A 21,908-nucleotide genomic window follows, 5' to 3' on the forward strand; every position below is an offset into this window, starting at 1 on the left:
AGCCAACGGGAACGTATTACATATCAGCGGCTTGTTGTGGCAGCAGAGCAGAACAGAGCAGAGCAGACAGCTTCCAGAACAGAGGCCTGTGTTCTAGAACCAGAACCATTTTGGGTTCAAAACCAGATCCAAAATGGCAGCTGAGCTTCACTGAGAATGAGGAGTGGGAGAGCCACTGTGACCCTGATAGCTCAGTGAGGTGATGCATGGAGGTCCCCTGTAGCTCAGTTGGTAAGAGCATGGTGCTTGCAACGCCAGGGTTGTGGGTTAATTTCCCACGGGGGGGCCAGTATGAAAATGTATGCACTCACTAACTGTAAGTGAGAGCGTCTGCTAAATGACTAAAATGTAAATGTGGTCAGAAAGGTTGTGCCTGGCTGCTTCCTCATTTGGAGCCCCTTGTCCTAGTTTTGTAAAATCCTCGAAGACACTGGCTGCCCACACCTTGTCTCTCCACTAAATCGGGGAAGTATTCTAGAGGGTGTGCCTTTTTCCTTCAAGTCTGGTTTTGTCATCTAACGACACAAAGCCTTGTTTCACATAGGCTACAAGGTCACTGACCCCTGATTTACAAACTAATTGGGTTTACAGTTCACTCACTTTAGACACTGAAAAAAACTAGCAGGGAGGGAGAAATGCATGCCTGAAGTTCAGCAACATGCAGGCTCAGGGTACGCACACACACACACACCCCCCCAACACCACTACTTACTTGGAGAGGGAGACTCCTCCTGCTTTCCCTATGAGTTCCTCATGGTGAAGCACCGCCTCGTTCCAGGGAATGTCCAGGAATTTGAGCAGCGTCCTCATCCACTTCTCTGGATGGAGGACCAGCTGTTCATAATGCACCGGCAGACACTTGTCCGAGGCCTCCAGGCACTGAGTGTACATGGTCTCTATGGCCCTGTTCCACTTGGTCAGGCAGTCTCTGTAGCTGCCCAGGTCAAAGCCAGCGATCGTCACCTTCCGTGAGATCATCGAGTGGACCGAGGCGCGTCCGTCCCGGATCATCAGCACGAACTTGGCGTGCGGGAAGATCTTAGCCAGGTAGGAGAGGGACTTTAGAGCAAAAGGGTCCTTGTTACAGAGGAAGTTGGCGGGCTCGCCGTGCTTCACGATGATCTCCAGGAGGAAGGCCTGCATGGCGGCGTCCAGGACCTCGTCGGTCACCCCGGCCTCGTCCAGACGCATCTTCTCCCTCCCCGACCGCGACCACATCTGTTTCATGGCCAGGATACGAGGAATAACTCTGGTCTCCTCTCCACACCGCACCTCAGGGTGAGCATCCATCATGGCTCTCATCAACGTGGTCCCACTCCTGGGAACCCCTCCAATGAACACTAGGGGCATGTCCTTGTTGTAGACAAATGGAGCGGAGAGGTTATGTCCCCCGGGACCGGAGCCCCGCAGGATGGTGGAGGAGCCCAACGAGCCCCCCAGGACTCCCTGGCCCCCAGGCTGGCTGCTGCGCTCCTCGATGCGGTGGTGGCACTCCATGGCGTGGCGGCCCAAGTAGAAGACTGTGACTGAGCTGATGACCAGACAGGCCACCAGAAGGTTCTGCTTCAGCTTCATCATCATCATCATCACCATCTCAGGACCAGGGAGGGGGAGGATGGAGGTGTACCAGAGGAGGTAGTGTGGGAGTGGAGGAGGAGGAGAGAAGAGAAAGGGAACGGAGGGGGAGGAACGGAGGGGGAGGAACCTCCCTTCAAGGTTGGCGATGGGGGGCAGAGTGTGTTGTGTGTTCCCCGGTGGTCAGCGCTCGTCGCGTGCCCAGCTCCATCAGGCCTGGGGAAGGACAGAATAAAAATAAAACATAATATAATCAAAAAGCCTTTGTTGGAACAGTAGAACATGGCAACTTCAAATCAGATCTTGATAGAGATCTTGGAATCCTAGATCATTTGTACACTGCTGGAAGAAATCAAGCTATAAGGCTAGAACCAAAGGTTCAATGGCTCGCTTCATATATGGTCCTAAAAAAGGCTCTGTTCAGAAAAGCAAAACACCCTTATTTTCAGCATTATACTGTACTGACCCATCTCCACAAAGAGAGCACAGTAAAACTATGAACCGAGCTGTGCAAGTTATTTTGTATTGTTATATTAGTTAAATATATACATTTGAAATGACCAAATAATTCCTTATATCCAATGTAGGAATTACCCTGAACATATAATGACAAATACCCTCAGAGAAATGTAGGCTACAGAAGAAAAGTTCCACTTTGACCTCAAAAACCAGTAATGATCACATTCCCTCTGTCTGACAAGGTTATGCATCTCACACCAAAACCACTGTACAACTATGGTGTAAAAGAAACAAAGCTAAGGCCGACAAAGTTGTCAGAAAAACCCTTCAGACACAATCAAGGCTCTCAGCTGACACAAGCCCATAGGAATGAATCCAGGCCACAGACTAGAGGGAGAGAGAGGGAGAGAGACAGACACTGAGAGGAAGGGAGAGAGAGACAGAGCAAGCGAGAGAGTAGCTCCACTATTCAGCACTCGGTCTAAGCCATAAGCATTTAGGACTTCCCCAGTGACACATTTAGCAAAGAAATACCCAATCTAAAAACAAGACAAAGATTCTATTTAGCCCTCAGAGCGAAATCTCTATTTTATCCACCATCCTGTTCTATTTTTCCCCTTTTCCACCACCCTGTTCTATTTTTCCACCACCCTGTTCTATTTACCCACCATCCTGTTCTATTTTTCCACCACCCTGTTCTATTTTCCCACCACCCCGTTCTATTTTCCCACCACCCTGTTCTATTTTCCCACCACCCTGTTCTATTTTCCCACCACCCTGTTCTATTTTCCCACCACCCTGTTCTATTTTCCCACCACCCTGTTCTATTTTCCCACCACCCTGTTCTATTTTCCCACCACCCTGTTCTATTTTCCCACCACCCTGTTCTATTTTTCACACCACCCTGTTCTATTTTTCCACCATCCTGTTCTATTTTTCCACCATCCTGTTCTATTTTTCCACCACCCTGTTCTATTTTTCCACACCACCCTGTTCTACTTTTCCCACCACCCTGTTCTATTTTTCCCACCACCCTGTTCTATTTTTCCCACCACCCTGTTCTATTTTTCCCACCACCCTGTTCTATTTTTCCCACCACCCTGTTCTATTTTTTCCACCACCCTGTTCTAATATTCCACCACCCTGTTCTAATTTTCCCACTCGTCTTTTTACTTGTTCCCGGGGTTCAGTTTGTTTCTTGGGCTGAGAGAGACGATCCTGACCAGGAACAAGACGTCCAACCTCTGCCCTCTAATTTGGCCCTGAGCAGTTACACAGGCTCTGATTTACTGAGTGGGTGGTGTGACACATCACGTTACTCTGGGTCATTGCCAACTAAAAAGGGACCAAGAGTACCAACATGTGAAGTTTATACGAGCATATCAAATTTGGTGTCAAATGAAAGCTAAGAGTCTATATTTTGGGGAAATAAGGCAAAATTGTGTTGTTGTTTTTTTAAACAATTTTCCATCCTAAAAATGTTTAATAAGCAAAGGCTTTGATTTCTGGCCACACAAGCTAGGTTCGCATCCAATTGGCGACAGATTTATGTGAATATTCTAAAGTCAGCATAAATAAAATATTATGCGCATTGTCCCACCAGTGGTGTTTCCACTAAACGGACTTCTTGCGGATAATAACCAGTGCGTGATGAGAGCGCACACAAAAACATAGTTTTTCACCTGTGTTTTCATGCACCGAATACAAATCTGAAGCTCAATGCGTTTCCATTGCATTTCAACTCTCCCTATAGGTTTTGTCCAAAAAAACTTTTGCGTTAATTAGCAAATGTGCCAACTCTGGTCTTGGCACCTGCACTCTAGCCAACAGCTCCCAGATACAGGCTGCGGCAGGTAGTTTAATCTACATTAGATTTTATGGATAAGAGCAAGAATATTTGTATTTGTCAAACAGCAGTCAAGCGTCGATCATTATGTCACCAGAATAAGACCCTCAATATTTATTGGAAAGGAGCATCAAGCTCATCACCGTGCACATTCACCACCCTGTGAAGTTCATCATAACTTATTTCATCTGTAGCCTAATAAACTGCATGGTTTCCCGAGTCGTAATGGGAGGACCACACACACCATATCATCACGTGACTCTAAGTTTACTTCGATACGATGGTTGTTATATCAATATCTGCGCATTAAAAGGCGTTTCCTCCACCATTTCTCGCATTATTAAATTTTACCGACACAAACAGATCCCACCATGTTGAACGAACAAATTATCTGTCGGCATTTATGTAAAAAATGTACCGAAACTACCTGTTTCCATCACAGCTGTTGTGATAAAAAAAAAAACACGGTATGACTTTACTTGCATAAAAACTGTGGATGGAAACGTGGCTACAGATAGAAAAGGGGTCTTAAAAAACATCTACCAGAAAAAGTTAGACTGTTATTAGGCTATTAGAAATACATCAACACAACAATGTTGAAGGACCCTGCCAACTAATATCAACATTGATATTTAGAAATATTGCCTTGGGTAATGTCATTCTGATACCAAAAACCCACATATCTTTAAGATATTTTCTAATTTCTCTCCCTCACGAGGGAGGATTATGAAAGTTCACAGAAGTAACAAGTTTAGGTTTTTACTGATAACAATTTGGTTTATGAATTATTGTGATTAAAAACGTGTCGCTCTTAAAAATCGGTAACAGAATGAGTACGGTTACATGCATAATGAGATTATTGTGGATAGTCAGATTATAATAGTTTGATTAAAATGTTTACATGCTTTGCAAGAAGAACGATTTCCCAAATAATCCTGTTGACATGGACACATCTGAAATCAGGCTACCTGATAGCACTCTAAATGCAGAAAAATCTTTCTACACAGCGAACATGTTATTTTTGGGAAGCATATTTGATTCTGAGTTTGGACATATAAAGTTTGTATGCGAAAACGACTAAGATGCATACATTCAGTTGTTCTGAACTCACTTCACTCGAGCTAAAGAGGGAGGCTAGCTCGGCTGGTGCTAGCACATGCGCTGATCGAATAGACCGCTGGAAGGCCGATTAAGGTGTTTCATTTGAATAATTTGAAAGATTGCTCAGAAAACCTGGGGCCTCATTTATCATATCTGTGCGTAAACCATGCGTGGGATCATTTACACGCAAAGTGTGAGATTTATCAATATGAACTTTTGCTTGAGAGTGTGCGTATATTTACGCACAGCCGTGACCATGCATATGCACAGTGTCAAGTGGTAGAATAAGGGAACTGCTTGTCAAGCGTAGAATGGGGAAAATATGTTAAAAACAGATTACAGTTTTCGATTTAATTGTATTTCCATTATGAATTCATGCTACATATCTTGACAGGCTATATCACAATTTGACCACATCAGTTAGTTTATTAAAGATAATAATCCATATCAAGTACAGTGAGGGGGAAAAAGTATTTGATCCCCTGCTGATTTTGTACGTTTGCCCACTGACAAAGACATGATCAGTCTATAATTTTAATGGTAGGTTTATTTGAACAGTGAGAGACAGAATAACAACAAAAAAATCCAGAAAAACGCATGTGAAAAATGTTAAAAATTGATTTGCAATTTAATGAGGGAAATAAGTATTTGACCCCTCTGCAAAACATGACTTAGTACTTGGTGGCAATCACAGAGGTCAGACGTTTCTTGTAGTTGGCCACCAGGTTTGCACACATCTCAGGAGGGATTTTGTCCCACTCCTCTTCGCAGATCTTCTCCAAGTCATTAAGGTTTCGAGCCTGACGTTTGGCAACTCGAACCTTAAGCTACCTCCACAGATTTTCTATGGGATTAAGGTCTGGAGACTGGCTAGGCCACTCCAGGACCTTCATGTGCTTCTTCTTGAGCCACTCCTTTGTTGCCTTGGCCGTGTGTTTTGGGTCATTGTCATGCTGGAATACCCATCCACGACCCATTTTCAATGCCCTGGCTGAGGGAAGGAGGTTCTCACCCAAGATTTGATGGTACATGGCCCCGTTCATCGTCCCTTTGAAGCGGTGAAGTTGTCCTGTCCCCTTAGCAGAAAAACACCCCCAAAGCATAATGTTTCCACCTCCATGTTTGATGGTGGGGATGGTGTTCTTGGGGTCATAGGCAGCATTCCTCCTCCTCCAAACACGGCGAGTTGAGTTGATGCCAAAGAGCTCGATTTGTCTCATCTGACCACAACACTTTCACCCAGTTCTCCTCGGAATCATTCAGATGTTCATTGACAAACTTCAGACGGGCTTGTATATGTGCTTTCTTGAGCAGGGGGACCTTGCGGGCGCTGCAGGATTTCAGTCCTTCACAGCGTAGTGTGTTACCAATTGCTTTCTTGGTGACTATGGTCCCAGCTGCCTTGAGATCATTGACAAGATCCTCCTGTGTAGTTCTGGGCTGATTCCTCACCGTTCTCATGATCATTGCAACTCCACGAGGTGAGATCTTGCATGGAGCCCCAGGCCGAGGGAGATTGACAGTTATTTTGTGTTTCTTCCATTTGCGAATAATCGCACCAACTGTTGTCACCTTCTCACCAAGCTGCTTGACGATGGTCTTGTAGCCCATTCCAGCCTTGTGTGGGTCTACAATCTTGTCCCTGACATCCTTGGAGAGCTCTTTGGTCTTGGCCATGGTGGAGAGTTTGGAATCTGATTGATTGATTGGTTCTGTGGACAGGTGTCTTTTATACAGGTAACAAGCTGAGATTAGGAGCACTCCCTTTTAAGAGTGTGCTCCTAATCTCAGCTCGTTACCTGTATAAAAGACACCTGGGAGCCAGAAATCTTTCTGATTGAGAGGGGGTCAAATACTTATTTCCCTCATTAAAATGCAAATCAATTTAACATTTTTCACATGTGTTTTTCTGGATTTTTTGTTGTTGTTATTCTGTCTCTCACTGTTCAAATAAACCTACCATTAAAATTATAGACTGATCATTTCTTTGTCAGTGGGCAAACGTACAAAATCAGCAGGGGATCAAATACTTTTTTCCCCTCACTGTACAGTAATTTGTTAAAATTAGAGGTACAGTGGGGAGAACAAGTATTTGATACACTGCCGATTTTGTAGGTTTTCCTACTTACAAAGCATGTAGAGGTCTGTCATTTTTATCATAGGTACACTTCAACTGCAAATTAATTACTTAAAAATCATACAATGTGATTTTCTGGATTTTTGTTTTAGATTCCGTCTCTCACAGTTGAAGTGTACCTATGATAAAAATGACAGACCTCTACATGCTTTGTAAGTAGGAAAACCTGCAAAATCAGCAGTGTATCAAATACTTGTTCTCCCCACTGTACGTGTGAAAGTGAAACCATTGAGTAAATACTATAAAAAGACTGAGAATGGGAAATGGAATGAGAGATGGCTGATCTAGCTCTGTTGGAAGATTTGGCACGCGTTCCATTTCGCAGAGAGTTCGTTTTTAGAGACAAGTGGGACTTTTTATGCAGAAAGTACAGATGGGTTTTGGGAAACAATATCTGATGAGCCAATCTTATAGGATCTTTGCGAGGATTTAAGACCTACTTTAGAAAGAGAAACACGCCATTCCAGCGCACATCCAAGTTCTATCCACCCTCTGGTTTTTGTCAACGGGCACTTTTCAGTGGGAGCTTGCCGATCAGCATCTCACAAAACCTTTGGGTTGTACTCAATCTCTGACACTAACACCCCTGTCTCTAAAAAAATTAATATATATTCAATTTTTTTTGGTTGTGCCGTTGTATTTCATGGTACGCCATTGTATATTTCCCACAAGCGTTAAAAAAGTATGATTGACCATAAATTGTTAATTAGGGGCGTTTTGAAGTGCAAATAGCCATGGTCGTGCACGAGCACTGAAAACAATTGGAATTTATCAATGGTTATCTCCTACCGGTGTGCTATGACGCTCGTAGGATTGTTTGATAAATAATACAATGTGGCTTGTGACTCAAAAGACACCTCAATTGGTTGGTCACGAAGCAAAAAAGTTAGTTTACTGTGCTCTACTTTTCTTTACTGTACTGTGCGCTACTCTGCTGTGCTCTACTGTACTGGAAATTGAGCAAGTTGAGGTGTTTAAACTGCTTGGAGTAACCCTAGATTGTAAACCGTCATGGTCAAAACATGTTGATACAACAGTAGCTAAGATGGGGAGAAGTCTGTCTATAATAACGCGCTGCTCTGCCTTTTTAGCAACACTGTCAACAAGGCAGGTCCTACAGTCTCTAGTTTTGTCGCACCTGGACTACTGTTCAGTCGTCTGGTCATGTGCCACAAAGACAGACCTCGGGGAAAATTACAATTGGCTCAGAACAGGGCAGCACGGCTGGCCCTTAAATGTACACAGAGAGGTAACATTAATAATATGCATGTCAATCTCTCATGGCTCAAGGAAGAGGAGAGATTGACTTCATCACTAATTGTATTTGTATGAAGTGTTGACATGCTGAATCCACCGAGGTGTCTGTTTAAACTACTAGCACACAGCTCAGACACCCATGCATACCCCACAAGACATACCACCAGAGGTCTCTTCACAATCCCCAAGTCAAGAACAGACAATGGGAGGCACACAGTACTACATAGAGCCATGACTACATGGATCTCTAATCCACATCAAGCAGTAAAATTAGATTTTTAAAAATCAGATAAAAATCCACCTTATAGAACAGCGGGGACTATGAAGAGACACACACGATAAGACACGCACTCTACACACACACATACACAGATGAAAAGCTACAGGATTCTTCCGATGTCATTGAGGAGTATGCCACATCAGTCACTGGCTTCATCAATAAGTGCAGATGACGTCGTCCCCACAGTGACTGTACGTACATACCCCAACCAGAAGCCATGGATTACAGGCAACACCCGCACTGAGCTAAAGGGTAGAGCCGCCGCTTTCAAGGAGTGGGACTCTAACCCGGAAGCTTATAAGAAATCCCGCTATGCCCTCCGACGAACCATCAAACAGGCAAAGCGTCAATACAGGACTAAGATCGAATCGTACTACACAGGCTCCGACGCTCGTCAGATGTGGCAGGGTTTGCAAACTATTACAGACTACAAAGTGAAGCACAGCCGCGAGCTGCCCAGTGACACGAGCCTACCAGACGAGCTAAATGACTTCTACGCTCGCTTCGAGGCGAGTAACACTGAAACATGAATGAGAGCATCAGCTGTTCCGGACGACTGTGTGATCACACTCTCCGTAGCCATTGTGAGTAAGACCTTTAAACAGGTCAACATTCACAAGGCCGCAGGTCCAGACGGATTACCAGGACGTGTACTCCGAGCATGCGCTGACCAACTGGCAAGTGTCTTCACTGACATTTTCAACCTCTCCCTGTCTGAGTCTGTAATACCAACATGTTTCAAGCAGACCACCATAGTCCCTGTTCCCAAGAACACTAAGGTAACCTGCCTAAATGACTACCGACCCGTAGCACTCACGTCTTTAGCCATGAAGTGCTTTGAAAGGCTGGTAATGGCTCACATCAACACCATTATCCCAGAAACCCTAAACCCGCCCCAACAGATCCACAGATGATGCAATCTCGATTGCGCTCTACACTGCCCTTTCACACCTGGACAAAAGGAACACCTATGTGAGAATGCCATTTATTGACTACAACTCAGTGTTCAACACCATAGTGCCCTCAAAGCTCATCACTAAGCTAAGGACCCTGGGATTAAACACCTCCCTCTGCAACTGGATCCTGGACTTCCTGACGGGCCGCCCCCAGGTTGTAAGGGTAGGTAACAACATCCGCCACGCTGATCCTCAACACGGGGGCCCTCAGGGGTGCGTGCTCAGTCCCCTCCTGTACTCCCTGTTCACCCATGACTGCATGGCCAGGCACGACTCCATCATTAAGTTTGCTGATGACACAACAGTGGTAGGCCTGATCACCGACAACGACGAGACAGCCTATAGGGAGGAGGTCAGAGACATGGCCATGTGGTGCCAGGACAACAACCTCTCCCTCAACGTGATCAAGACAAAGGAGATGATTGTGGACTACAGGAAAAAGAAGAGGACAGAGCACGCCCCCATTCTCATTGACGGGGCTGTAGTGGAGCAGGTTGAGAGCTTCAAGTTCCTTGGTGTCCACATCACCAACAAACTAACATTGTCCAAGCACACCAAGACAGTCGTGAAGAGGGCAACACAAAACCTATTCCCCCTAAGGAGACTGAAAAGATTTGGCATGGGTCCTCAGATCCTCAAAAGGTTATACAGCTGCACCATCGAGAGCATCACTGCCTGGTATGGTAACTGCACGGCCTCTGACCGCAAGGCACTACAGAGGGTAGTGCGTACGGCCCAGTACATCACTGGGGCCAAGCTTCCTGCCATCCAGGACCTCTATACCAGGCGGTGTCAGAGGAAGGCCCTAAAAATTGTCAAAGACTCCAGCCACCCTAGTCATAGACTGTTCTCTCTGCTACCGCACGGCAAGCGGTACTGGAGCGCCAAGACTAGGTCCAAAAGGCTTCTAAACAGCTTCTACCCCCAAGCCATAAGACTCCTGAACATCTAATCAAATGGCTACCCAGAGTATTTGCAGGCTGGCTCCTCTGTCCTGGCAGTCTAGCAGCAGGCTGGAACCTTTTTCCTGACAGTCTAGCAGCAGGCTAGCAGGTTCCTCTGTCCTGACAGTCTAGCGGCAGGCTAGCAGGTTCCTCTGTCCTGACAGTCTAGCGGCAGGCTGGGTCCTCTGTCCTGACAGTCTAGCGGCAGGATGGTTCCTCTGTCCTGACACACTGACAGTCTAGCAGCAGGCTGGTTCCTCTCAAACATGATTAATTTATGAAGTAATAAAATAAAAACTATAGAATAGTAATACCGGTCGGTATTTGAGCATGATTACTACAAGTTTAGAGAACTGACTAACTTACCAAATCAAAATGTTTTTGCGGACATGGCTAATTGAGTGACTGTCAGTGACTGACATAACAAGAGAAAAACAGCTGATGCACAACCAAAATTTCGAAACTGCACCTTGTGTATTCTACTATTCTAACTCTCAGCAGTAAGTTGAGACCCCGACTGAGTTCCTGGAGGCCCCCCCCCCCCCTAGCGGCCGGGGGGCCCAAAGCGACCGCTTATGTCGCTTATGCCTGGAGCCGGCCCTGCTCACTCCCCCTCGCTTCTCTCTTATCTTCTCTGTGGCATTTGACTGACAGCTTTGATGTGTCTTTCTTGGCAAAGCTCAGCAAGGCATCATTAAAATCTGCTCTGACAACCGACTGACGCTACTGCCACAAACAACGCCCGCGCACGGTGACGCACAGTAACACCAGTCACAATGAACACCTTATGAAACAGTAATGGACGCACAGTCACAATGAACACCTTATGAAACAGTAATGGACGCACAGTAACACCAGTCACAACGAACACCTTATGAAACAGTAATGGACGCACAGTCACAATGAACACCTTATGAAACAGTAATGGACGCACAGTAACACCAGTCACAACGAACACCTTATGAAACAGTAATGGACGCACAGTAACACCAGTCACAATGAACACCTTATGAAACAGTAATGGACGCACAGTCACAATGAACACCTTATGAAACAGTAATGGACGCACAGTCACAATGAACACCTTATGAAACAGTAATGGACGACACAGTAACACCAGTCACAATGAACACCTTATGAAACAGTAATGGACGCACAGTCACAATGAACACCTTATGAAACAGTAATGGACGCACAGCAACACCAGTCACAACGAACACCTTATGAAACAGTAAATGGACGCACAGTAACACCAGTCACAACGAACACCTTATGAAACAGTAATGGACGCACAGTAACACCAGTCACAATGAACACCTTATGAAACAGTAAATGGACGCACACAAGCACAGGTTATCTGCGATGCAGATGTAACAATTGAAAAGAGCGAACACAAACCCACACAAGATGCCGTCACCCTCCTCTTCCCCTCACTTTTTCAAAGCAATTATTACTGGGGTTGAGGTGGGCCTTCACGCTTCAGCAAAGCAATTATTACAGACATCATTTATGTGAGTTTGTGTGTGTTTGTGTGCGGCATCCCTACAGCTAGCAACAACTGATAAGATGGAGGGAAATGGAAGAGGAAAGGAAAGCACTTCCCCAAGGTCTCCTCCTCCACAGACAGACTAGACGCTATGTTTGGCCTCGTTGTAGGTTATCGTCCTGCTGAAAAGGTGAATTCCTCTCCCAGTGTCTGGTAGAAAGCAGAATGAAGCGGTTTTTCCCTCTAGAATTTTGCCTGCGCTTTGCTCCGTTCTGATTATTTTTATCCTGAAAAACTCCCCAGTCCTTAACGATTACAAGCATACCTATTAGGGATGTGAACATTTAAAAACGTTAAAACGTTTAAACAAAATGGGATCCTTAACGTTAAGAAAAATCCCCAACTGAAAAGTGTTGTTTTCTTCCCTACACAAAATTCTAAATCACAGTGCAGTGGTTATCACAAAGCATATTATTATCAGTGTTACAGCCTAACTAGACGATAGCCTATTGATCAGTGTTACAGCCTAACTAGACGATAGCCTATTGATCAGTGTTACAGCCTAACTAGACGATAGCCTATTGATCAGTGTTACAGCCTAACTAGACGATAGCCTATTGATCAGTGTTACAGCCTAACTAGACGATAGCCTATTGATCAGTGTTACAGCCTAACTAGACGATAGCCTATTGATCAGTGTTACAGCCTAACTAGACGATAGCCTATTGATCAGTGTTACAGCCTAACTAGACGATAGCCTATTAAAAGCCTTGGGAAAGTTGTGTAATTTAAATTAAACCAAAGAAGAAGAGGCGAACTTTGGCTACTTTGGTGAATTTGCAAGGCATGCAAGACACTGCGAACTTCAGCTTAGAGGCCTTCACGGGTTTGCCACACACAGAGGCTCTATGACTGTTGACTCTTGCCTCTGATGACTTATGATTGGCCAACATCAAACAATAAGCAACATGTGCCCCTCTCGTGATAAGCAAGAGCAGAAGCATAAATTATAAAAATGTCTCTACTGCAACAGTCGCATTTGGATCTGTACGGGCCCTTCCGTACAAGTCAGTTACACATATCAGTTCTCGGGTAGTCGGGTACAGGTGGATCCGTGAAGACCTCTAATTCAGATTACCAAGACATATGCTCAACACGGTTCTTTCTGCCTGGGGCATGTTCATTACGCCGATTCTGTTGCAGAACATTTTGGAACGGAAGCAAACGGAACGAATCAGGGAGGGACCTGTCTGAATTTGTCCAATAGAAACTCTTGTTTTAGTTGCAAACTGTTTGGACTAATGTTTTTCCCCCCTGCTCTTACTCTTGGCTAATGATGCCAGTGTGTGTTCAGTCTTCGGCCTGTTGAGTGTAGAATATCCTAGCCTATTCACTGATGATAGGCCCTGCTTTACTGAAGTTGAGACACATTGCATGCTAAGAAACTGTGAGTTACAGCATTCCATTGCGAGATTCAGCTTTTGAGTGCCGACAGATGGGCCTAGTGCAGGGTTCTGACCTGTGCCCCTCCCCTCGCTCACTATGAAAGATGCAAGTGTTTGTGTTCTGGGAAGTACGGCAACTAATCAGTCTCCTCCGTTCCAAAAAATACTGAATTTAAGGAGTTGATTCCTAGCCGAATCAAGTCTTAACACTCAGAAATGGGAGTCGCCACCGAGAGCCGACGTGCAAGGAGTTGGAAAAAGGCAGAGAAAGGCAGGCAACATCAGTGAAGTCCTGTATGGCAATACTTTGAGAAGTTTAAATCAGAAGGAAATCCAAACTTTTGTGAGGCGGAATTAAAGTACAGTAATGGTAGTCCCGGTGCAATCCTTAACCATCTGAAAGGGACGCACCGTGACTTAACCATCTGAAAGGGACGCACCGTGACTTAACCATCTGAAAGGGACGCACCGTGACTTAACCATCTGAAAGGGACGCACCGTGACTTAACCATCTGAAAGGGACGCACCGTGACTTAACCATCTGAAAGGGACGCACCGTGACTTAACCATCTGAAAGGGACGCACCGTGACTTAACCATCTGAAAGGGACGCACCGTGACTTAACCATCTGAAAGGGACGCACCGTGACTTAACCATCTGAAAGGGACGCACCGTGACTTAACCATCTGAAAGGGACGCACCGTGACTTAACCATCTGAAAGGGACGCACCGTGAGACCCAAACCATTGCTGGCAGCAGTGTAGCTGCATTGTGAATTCATGTGGAATTTTATTCATGTTTCTTATAATAATTTTAATGGAAAAGCAATTTTAAAAAGGTCTGTTTAAACATTAAGAAAAATCATCCATTTGTCACAGCCCTAATACCCATACCATGATGCAGCCAGTTACGTGTTACGTTGGATAACCTTAATGCAAAGCCCTATGTTCTCCCATCCCATCACAGCCATTGAACTCTGTAGCTGTTTTAAAAATCACTGATGGCCTGCAGCTCAGTTCAGAAGGACGAATGTATCTTTGACGTGCCTGTGTGGTTAAATAAACCATGCGCAGCATAATTATTAACTTGACCATGTTTAAAGAGATATTCAATGTCTGATTTGTTATTGTTACCCATCTACCAATCAGTACCCTTATTTATGAGTTTGAAAAGCTCCCTGGTCTTTGTAGTTGGATCTGTGCTTGAAATTCAATCATTGACTGAGGGACCTTACAGATGTTGTATGGGGGACAGAGGAAGGGGTAGTCATTCAAAAATCATGTCAACCCCTATTATTTCACAGAGTGAGTCCATATAACTTGTGATTTGTTAAGCCACATTTTACTTCTGAACTAATTTAGGCTTGCCTAAACAAAGGGGATAAACATTTATGTAACTATATTTTATTTATACCATTTTAATTAAATTTGTAAAAATGTGTAGAATTTTCTATTAACTTTTACATTATGGAGTATTTTGTGTAGATCAATAAAATAAAAAAAATCACAATCACAATTAAATCTATTTAAATCCGACTTTGTAACAAAAAAAACCGTGAAAGAAATCCAAGGGGGATGAATACTTATGATACCCAATGGAACAGTGGGTAAGCAGTACAGGGACCTGTTCAAATACTTCAGTAATGCATCTTTGCTTCCAACCTTCCTTAAAGTAGAGCTGAATCGGTTGGATTGGTGTAATTAAAAGGGGTGTGGTAACCTTACTTTCACCTAAACAATCACTTCTAGGCCTGTGTCTGTGCTTTATACCTGGAAGAGAGAATTATAGTTAACGGTACTCATCCCTCTCCTTTCCCGCGGTGGGCTTGTTTAAGTTATTTCGGCCCACCCACACCTCTGCGTCTTCTCCTTGTTGACTCAACGTTTGAGGGAGGAGGGGGAGAAAACAGCCCTGCCAACACCTTGAGTCTATTATAAAGTGGCTTCTGAAGGAGGCCTCCTGGTTCCGTTTCCTAGCCTGATTAAACCGAATCGTTCAGTCTAAGGTTTTAACTAGGCTACCGGTTTCTTCCAAGGCTGAGTTAACTCTAATTGCACTGAAACAGCAGGATTTCACAACTAGCGTGTGTCAGGATTTCCCCGCCCGCCCAGCCAGACCCTATACACAGTGTACAAAACATTAAGAACACCTGCTCTTTCCATTACATAGACTGACCAGGTAAAAGCTATGATCCCCTTATTGATGTCACTTGTTAAATCCACTTCAAATCAGTGTTGATGAAGGGGAGGAGACAGGTTAAAGAAGGATTTTTAAGCCTTGAGAGAATTGAGACATGGCTTGTGTATGTGTGCCATTCAGAGGGTGAATGGGCAAGACAAAATGTTTGCGTTTCTTTGAAAGGGGTATGGTAGTAGGTGCCAGGCGCACCGGTTTGAGTGTGTCAAGAACTGCAACTCTGCTGGGTTTTTCACGCTCAACAGTTTCCCGTGTGTATCAAGAATGGTCCACCACCCAAAGGACATCCAGCCAACTTGACACAACTGTGGGAAGCGTTGGAGTCAACATGGGCCAGCATCCCTGTGGAACGCTTTCGACACCTTGTAGAGTCCATGCCCCGACGCATTCAGTCTGCTCTGACGGCAAAAGGGGGTCCAACTCAATATTAGGAAGGTGTTCCTAATGTTTGGTATACTCAGTGTATGTCTCCCTCCATGTCATTATCTTGAGGTCATTCTACTTCCGTTTTAAAAACACCCAACTAAACCCAGATCTGGCCTCACCATCAAAGCCAACAGACACCCTATACAGTGCACTACTCCTGGTCAAAAGTAGTGACCTAAATATTTAGGAATAAGGTGCCTTTTGGGACACAAACATGGAAAAGTAGACAGTCAACCATTCCCAAACTTCAAGGAATAGGAAAGGAATTTCCAGAGGTAGGAACATTCCTAAAGGGAAAAGCCACTGGCCTGAATTACAACTTGTGGTTAAGCTTTAGCGGCAGACAGATTGGTTTCACGTTTCACCTGGCTCGACTGTGCGGACCGAGCTGAAATGAAGAATGTGTTTGTGTTAAATGAATTGAGGCTCATTGATCTGTGAAGGGGGGTTGAAATTCTCTATGGGCCCATGCAGAAACCAGACCACCAGATCAACACTTAATAACAAGGGAGGAAGTATTTGTGTGTGTGTCTATGTGTGTGTCTGTCTCTGTGTGTGGAACAAGGGTGGGGGGCTCCAAAACTGAGGCCCTGCCATGACAGACGAGGGAGGGGGGGGGAGGGGGAGACTAGACCTACACACTGCCATGACACCTCGACCAGGCCTACACACTGCCATGACACCTCGACCTACACACTGCCATGACACCTCGACCAGGCCTACACACTGCCATGACACCTCGACCAGGCCTACACACTGCCATGACACCTCGACCTACACACTGCCATGACACCTCGACTCGGCCTACACACTGCCATGACACCTCGACCAGGCCTACACACTGCCATGACACGTCGACTAGACCTACACACTGCCTGTACCTTCTGCATATTATTCAGCTTTTGTTAGAAACATGAAAACATTGTTTAGAAAGGAACCATTGATGAGATCAGCACTATTCAGAAAATACTTGGATCAACTATGACAAACAGATCGACTATGCCAAACAGAGAAACTATCAATTTACCTGTGGCAGCTCCAAGTTCCTGCCTAGGGACCATCTCAGTGTTAAAAAATGACCCAACCTTTATCAGTTTTCAATGGGATATTAGACTTAGACCCAACCTGTATCGGTTCCGATTGGATATTTGGTACATGCTTCACTTCCACAGGATGCTAACCTGCATCCCAAATGACATGACTTTATTCCCTACATGGTGCATGACTTTATTTCCCATGTGCCCTGGTCAAAAGTAGTGCACTATAAAAGGAACAGGGTGGCATTTGAGACGTATCCCTAGATCAATCAGGCAGAACGGAACAGAACAGTGGCCGGAGCTTAACCTGGGATTGACCTTTGACCCAACAGATAACACCATACATCACGTGAGAGAGAACCACCCAAATTACACCCTATCCCCTATATAGTGCACTACTTTGACCAGGGCCCATAGGGGAAAGTGTGCCATTTGAGGCAGTCCTATTCTATGGGGTCAGCTTCTAGCATTGCTAATTGTCACTTCAGCACAATTCCAGTCAATGGCTTTAGGACTTTTTTGGTTTTGAAATTTAAGCTGGAAGCTGCAAATTGCCCATAGTTACTGTTGAGCCAAATCAAAATTCAAGACACACTTGAACTATGGAATATAATATTTTGATGTTTCTCAAACTCAGGAGGACTGGACTCCACAATCATTTGTACTGATGGAAACGTCCCCGTTAATGTGACTAGATAATCCTACACTGACTATAGAGACTCCACTACCTAGCAGGCAGCGGTAGCAGGCCGCACCCGGCAGAACCAGCCAGTTGCCACTAGTCATTTCAATCCGCCACTAAAGCTCTGTACAGAGCAAAGCCAACGGGTACCGACAACATCCCGCTCCCAGTCACTGCCTACAGACTATTCATTAGCATGTATGAATGAATGAATTGATGCTCCGCTCTCTAGTGCACTCTCCTCTCTCTCTGCAACCATCACACACACACACACACACACACACACACACACACACACACACACACACACACACACACACACACACACACACACACACACACACACACAAATCATCACTTGCATTTAAATATGCTGAATAGGGATAGTGATGTCACACCATTCAATGAGGATGATAAGTCATACAGCAGCTGTGACGGGTGAGACAGCGGGAAACGTCTGAGACGGGTGAGACAGCGGGAAACGTCTGAGACGGGTGAGACAGCGGGAAACGTCTGAGACGGGTGAGACAGCGAGAAACGTCTGAGACGGGTGAGACAGCGGGAAACGTCTGAGACGGGTGAGACAGCGGGAAACGTCTGAGACGGGTGAGACAGCGGGAAACGTCTGAGACGGGTGAGACAGCGGGAAACGTCTGAGACGGGTGAGACAGCGGGAAACGTCTGAGACGGGTGAGACAGCGGGAAACTGCTGAGACGGGTGAGACAGCGGGAAACGTCTGAGACGGGTGAGATACACTAGGACGAGGCTGCAGAAGGACGAGCAGACTATTCCCCATCGTTTATCAGTGCAATTTTGACAGCCAACTGGCTGAAAAATGTTGAGAGTCTTTATCTAATGTTCCTTCATTAGATTTTAGCTAATTATTATATAATTATATTAATTTTTTTATTTGATTCTTGCTCTGGCTAGCATTAGTTGTTGATCATGTGCATATAGGGAAAGATAGCCTACCTTTTTATGGTTGTTTGATCAACAGGACTGTAAAGTTCTCAAATGTAAGAGGACCCCCGTGGTACTTAGCTACATATTTGCAGAAATCCAAATCAAGTGTATTTTGTGGCTTTTGCCGAATGCGTTCTAATTATCTAATGTCGCGCTGTTGCAACTGCCTGTAAACACACAGTCCATTTCAAAGTGAATGATGGCCGGCCCTTATGACAAATGGCTTATTTGCATTTACAGTAGACCTACTGTACCTCTGATTGGCTATGGCGCACCGTTCTGCGTAGACGAGAGATGTTTTTCTTCCGTTTTGTTTACTGCCCTGCCACTTTCCCACTCTATATTGCTATAGAATTTTCACAAATGCCTACGTCATTCCCAAACATTCTAAGAATTTATGAAAAAGTGAAAATGACCATATCTAAGTGCTCGCTTGTCATAAAATATAAATAAATAAAATAATAAGTGTCATTCTTTCTCGGGTGAACAGATTTTAATAAGATTTCATGTTGCTAAAATGCTGTAAGTTCCACTTTAACAGTGACCAATCAGAGGTCTCTATAGCATAATGTCATTTGTGAGGTTCCGTTTACATAGTCTAATGGACCGACTTGGAAAAAGACAGCTCCTGCGTCAAGCGCTGTAAAAGGCACCCTATTTCCTATATAGTGCACTACCTACTACCAGGCTCTGGTCAAAAGTAGTGCACTATATAGGGAATAAGGTGGCATTTGGGACGCACCCTGACTAACTGGACTGTGATTGTAGACAGACCACCTGCAGGAACAGATGTGTGGGGCGGGCTGTGGGCACCATGTCACCAGAATATGAATAAAACTCACCGTTAAAACCACTAGAAATAGAGGCTACTCGTTCTATGAAACAAACATCAACCACTAGAAATAGAGGCTACTCGTTCTATGAAACAAACATCAACCACTAGAAATAGAGGCTACTCGTTCTATGAGACAAACATCAACCACTAGAAATAGAGGCTACTCGTTCTATGAAACAAACATCAACCACTAGAAATAGAGGCTACTCGTTCTATGAGACAAACATCAACCACTAGAAATAGAGGCTACTCGTTCTATGAGACAAACATCAACCACTAGAAATAGAGGCTACTCATTCTATGAAACAAACATCAACCACTTTCTACCAAGAGTTCCATCGTTATAACAGCCATGGGTTCAAAAACATTGTAATATTAATAATATTTATTATAGGATAACAGACAAAGACATCCCATCATCCTCCCTACCTCAATGTATTTGGCTATTGTAGTAGAGAGTAAACTGGAGGATAATTTGATGCATACACCAAATATCTGTCATCATCATTTCTTTTCAACATAAGTTTTTTTTTTTACAGCTGTAGGAATGGCCTGCAATGGAAATACATAACTACATTCATGTTAAGCCCATTCCTCCGTTACTGCAGGCAGCTGATGGCAAAACATCGGAGGTAGACCTACTTCATGGCTGGTTGCGAAATTCATAATAATTGTCTCGAGCAATTAGGCTACATATAGTCCTGGAGGTCAAGGGTAGGAGGCATCCCTTTGAACATTATCACGTTTGTATAATTCCGTCCAAACATTTCATGTGCTATGCTGACCAGTAAGGATTACACATCAATAGTCTGCATACAGGATATCATCTGATGTGGACATATTCAAGGTAAAAAAAAAAAAAAAAAAATGACGACGTGATTTTAACTACGTTACCCATGTCATTCTTCGGTTTACACAACCCCTCTGCTACAGATACATAGGTCGAGACCCCCATCATCAGCAATGTTTGCTGTTTTAGTTGTGCCCACATCAACAGTTACCATTGTTTTCAAGGTACAAGCATTATTTACAGGCTACAGAAAATTGTATCTGGTTAAAAACCCGTTAACATTACTTCCAATACGGAGACAAAACACTCGATCAATGTAGTTGTCTATTTGACATGGGCTTGACAGATCATGATTATTGTTGTGCCAAGACATGATACATGTTCAGCCTTCATCCACCGGGCGGCACGTGCTAAAACGTTCTACGGTGATGCAAAGTTATCAGCGCATTTCACATCTTGACGAATTATAGAAAGATCTAAGCTAAAACTACATTGTAAAGACTTCCGAATGAGTTATGCTCAAATGTGTAGTGATTGGTAGCCTACTAGGTAGACAGTCGCGGTTATCAGCACTGATGCTGGAAGAGAAGACCAAAGCGAAAAGAAAGGGACATTGCTACACTGTCGCAATCTTCTTTCCTTTGATACAATATAAACACCAACCTAATGCAGCAGATCCAGCGCGGGAGAGAGTTGATCAACCTGCTTATCTAATAGTTGAACACTGTTGCTCGTACATTCCATCCGTTCTATTTGCTCGCTGTTGTTCCACTGATCCGACACATATTATTACTTGTTACTGCTTTCTTTTCAATTGTGTCGCTGCAAACGCGTCACGCGTTTTGCAACGAAAACGAAAGTTTCTATTGGATAAATTCAGATAGGTCCCGCACCATGTCCTTCCGTTTGCTTCCGTTTAAGAAACATTTTGCAACAGAATCGACATAATGAATATGCCCCTGGTGCCCTGGAATTGCAAGCCGGTACGCGATTGGACCACCTGCAGAAGACGATCATAATGTGTCATGGTAGAGGATTGGTTAAATGCTTTGAAGGGTGTGGTTAGAATGTACCCCACGCTTTTAAAGAGACAGTTGTCTCCATTTGAAATATTGGCGCAACAGCTCACTGTATTATAAAGCTAACAGTACATTTTATTTAGATAAATACAAATGTAATAATTGATTTACTCTTCCAATGATTTGAGTCCACAACCACAACGTTGTATCTGTCATTCTAATTACAGGCTACAGATGTTACTGGAAAATATGTTCATTTGCATATTCACACAAGATCATTTAAGATCAGTTTGAGTTGTGATCAATTTTTGACATTTTAATCACGTGAATTAAATAAGTAATCAACCACACCATATTATAGGCTAAATCTCAACACAGTTGATTGATTTACCAGGTTTAGGTATCCAGTTGTACATGCCCTTGAGGTTTTGTTGCTCTCTATCTGAAAAACATGGCTACAAAGACAGTAGACA

The 21,908-nt window shown here is 44.2% G+C and overlaps 1 protein-coding gene across 1 annotated transcript; it reads right to left on the reverse strand.

Annotated features, from left to right (window-relative positions):
• Positions 1–708: 708 nt before the first annotated feature.
• Positions 709–21,212, reverse strand: LOC311124960 (protein-tyrosine sulfotransferase 1-like; the record flags this gene model as incomplete). The annotated part of the gene is made up of 2 exons (XM_084199052.1): positions 21,080–21,212; positions 709–1,791 (listed from the first exon to the last, which is right to left on the reverse strand). The coding sequence occupies exon 2, from the start codon at positions 1,591–1,593 to the stop codon at positions 709–711; it is 885 nt and encodes a 294-aa protein (XP_084055178.1). The 5' UTR covers positions 1,594–1,791; positions 21,080–21,212.
• Between the last annotated feature and the right edge of the window lie 696 nt (positions 21,213–21,908).

The sequence above is a fragment of the Coregonus lavaretus genome (genome assembly GCF_964263955.1).
Source record: "Coregonus lavaretus genome assembly, contig: HAP1_SCAFFOLD_3070, whole genome shotgun sequence".
Classification (NCBI taxonomy): Eukaryota; Metazoa; Chordata; class Actinopteri; order Salmoniformes; family Salmonidae; genus Coregonus; species Coregonus lavaretus.